The following is a 2128-nucleotide window of genomic DNA, read 5'->3' as shown; positions in this document are numbered from 1 at the left end:
CATCTTGTCTTGACTTGTCTGACTTTTGTTCCTTTTTCGACTTCCAAAAATTTGTCTTCACTTTATTTGCATATCAATCAACAGGTTGTGTATATAAACCTGCTTTCCCCTCTGGTCTCTCAGTCACTGACGAAAGCTAATTACGAAGTAGCTGAAACGCCTGACGTTTTCAAAATCATATCCAGTTGCTTGAGTAGCTGTTTTTTGGCATATCGTATTACCTGGATGTCTAACCTTCATCGATGCAACTATATCAACTTCTATACCAGAATTTCTCGCCATGAATTCATCTAGCAAATTCAGATACTCGTTGTACTTTTGACAATCCATACATTGTGAATATAGGACAGTTATTTTAAAGAATGTCTAAACGTAAGAAATTCTTTTAATGATTGTATAAGAGCCTTTTCATCCCATATCACCTAGTATTGTACTACGTAGACTGATTTGTTAGATTTGTTCTCTCATTTCTGCCATACTTTGTACCTTGTACATTGTTGCGTAATAAAAGTCATCTATGATATTGTCTTACCAAAGGAAGTACTCTGAGAGAAACAACTATAGAGAGAGACAGACAAACAGGCAGTGAGAGGAAGAGGCAGAGAATAAAGTATACTTCTTACAACAACAGGTATCCGACTTGTTGGCGGAGGTTCCACCTCATCTCAAGGCAGAGTTGAGGTGTTCCATGCCGGCCAATGGGGGACGGTCTGTGACAACAGTTGGGGGCTGAGTGACGCCCATGTGGTCTGTCGTCAGCTGGGATATCCCGGTGCAAAAGCAGCTCTTGGATCAGCAGCTTTCGGGCGGGGGTCTGGGCCGATCTGGCTGGACGAAGTAACCTGCGATGGTTCCGAGGCAACCATTTCTGACTGTGGACACAACGGTTGGGGGATACATGACTGTGGACACGGAGAAGATGCCGGAGTTGATTGTGAACAAGGTATGCCCGAAAACAATTCAAACTCTACTACTTGAGATTACGGATAATGTTATATTATGTTATGTTATGTTATGTTATGTTATGTTATGTTATGTTATGTTATGTTATGTTATGTTATGTTATGTTATATTTGGCCAAAAACGTACTTACTGAGCAACTGATATAACCAATCCAAACAAATGCAGATTTGTGTGACAAATTGCCCCTTAAAAATGCCTAATATTCAGAAAAATTTTAAGGCTGAATTTTGAATAGTTCTGATAACCCCTAAGCATACCCTTTAAAGTTCAATGTTAGAGTTTTACATTTCGTCTAGTTAAAGAAATGTAATGCGCCTCGGAGTGACGTTTCAAGCAGACCTGTGGGGAACCCATGTCATGGACGTAACAAAGAAAGGAAATCAAAGACTGCATCTTCTCTGCCGACTGTTACAGTTCAACCTACATGTGGAGGACTTGCTCACCATATACACATGTTTCATCCGACCCGTACTTGAATACGCCGCGTCAGTCTGGCATCCCGGACTGACGATTACACAGCACAACAAGATAGAGAGGATTCAACGACGGTCGACAAGGATCATCCTGGGATATAACCTCTCATACGACCAGTCTTGTAAAGCACTGAGGTGATTCTAGCACGCACAAAACGCTACTCCAAGAGCCCTTTCACTGGGCGAAAAGGCCTCGGATGCAGACATATGCGAACAGGGATATTTACGCGTTTTTAGCAGATACAAGCGGATGCAAATGAATGCGGGTGGGATCCGTAAAATATCCTAAATTTGCATTCTAAGAGATCCGGAACGTTTGGATCCCTAAATATCCCCAAATGGGATTTTCCACGGATACCAATTTGTTTCTTAAGGGATTTTTTTATACCTGGATTGTCCGGATCCCGAAGGATTCCAAAGCGGGATTTTTCGCGGATTCCAATTTGTTTCTTTATGGATTTTTTGTACACCTGGAGTAATAACCTGGACTGTCCGGATCCCAAAGAATGCAAAAAGCGGGATTTTCTACGGATGCGAATTTTTTTAATAGGTATTTTTCCGGATATGCGATAGATCCCCACGTGCAGATGTCGGTATTTTACACGGATTCGTACAGATACAACTTGTGATTTTTCCGTATCCCTATCGGATTTCCATACACATTTCTCTGCATTTGCCTCGGATGCAAACAG

At 41.5% G+C, this 2128-nt stretch overlaps 1 protein-coding gene across 1 annotated transcript in view; it reads left to right on the top strand.

Annotated features, from left to right (window-relative positions):
- Positions 1 to 978, top strand: part of LOC109469914 (deleted in malignant brain tumors 1 protein-like) — a 6267-nt gene extending 5289 nt beyond the window's left edge. The window contains exon 3 of the mRNA XM_019768674.1: positions 632 to 978. Coding sequence (XP_019624233.1) covers positions 632 to 978 — 347 coding nt within the window. The remainder of the gene's footprint in view (positions 1 to 631) is intronic.
- Positions 979 to 2128: the final 1150 nt, after the last annotated feature.

Source organism: Branchiostoma belcheri, unplaced genomic scaffold (genome assembly GCF_001625305.1).
Source record: "Branchiostoma belcheri isolate BF01 breed outbred unplaced genomic scaffold, Haploidv18h27 scaffold211, whole genome shotgun sequence".
Classification (NCBI taxonomy): Eukaryota; Metazoa; Chordata; class Leptocardii; order Amphioxiformes; family Branchiostomatidae; genus Branchiostoma; species Branchiostoma belcheri.
Note: the sequence above shows the minus strand (reverse complement) of the source record. Positions and strands in the feature narration are given on the sequence as shown.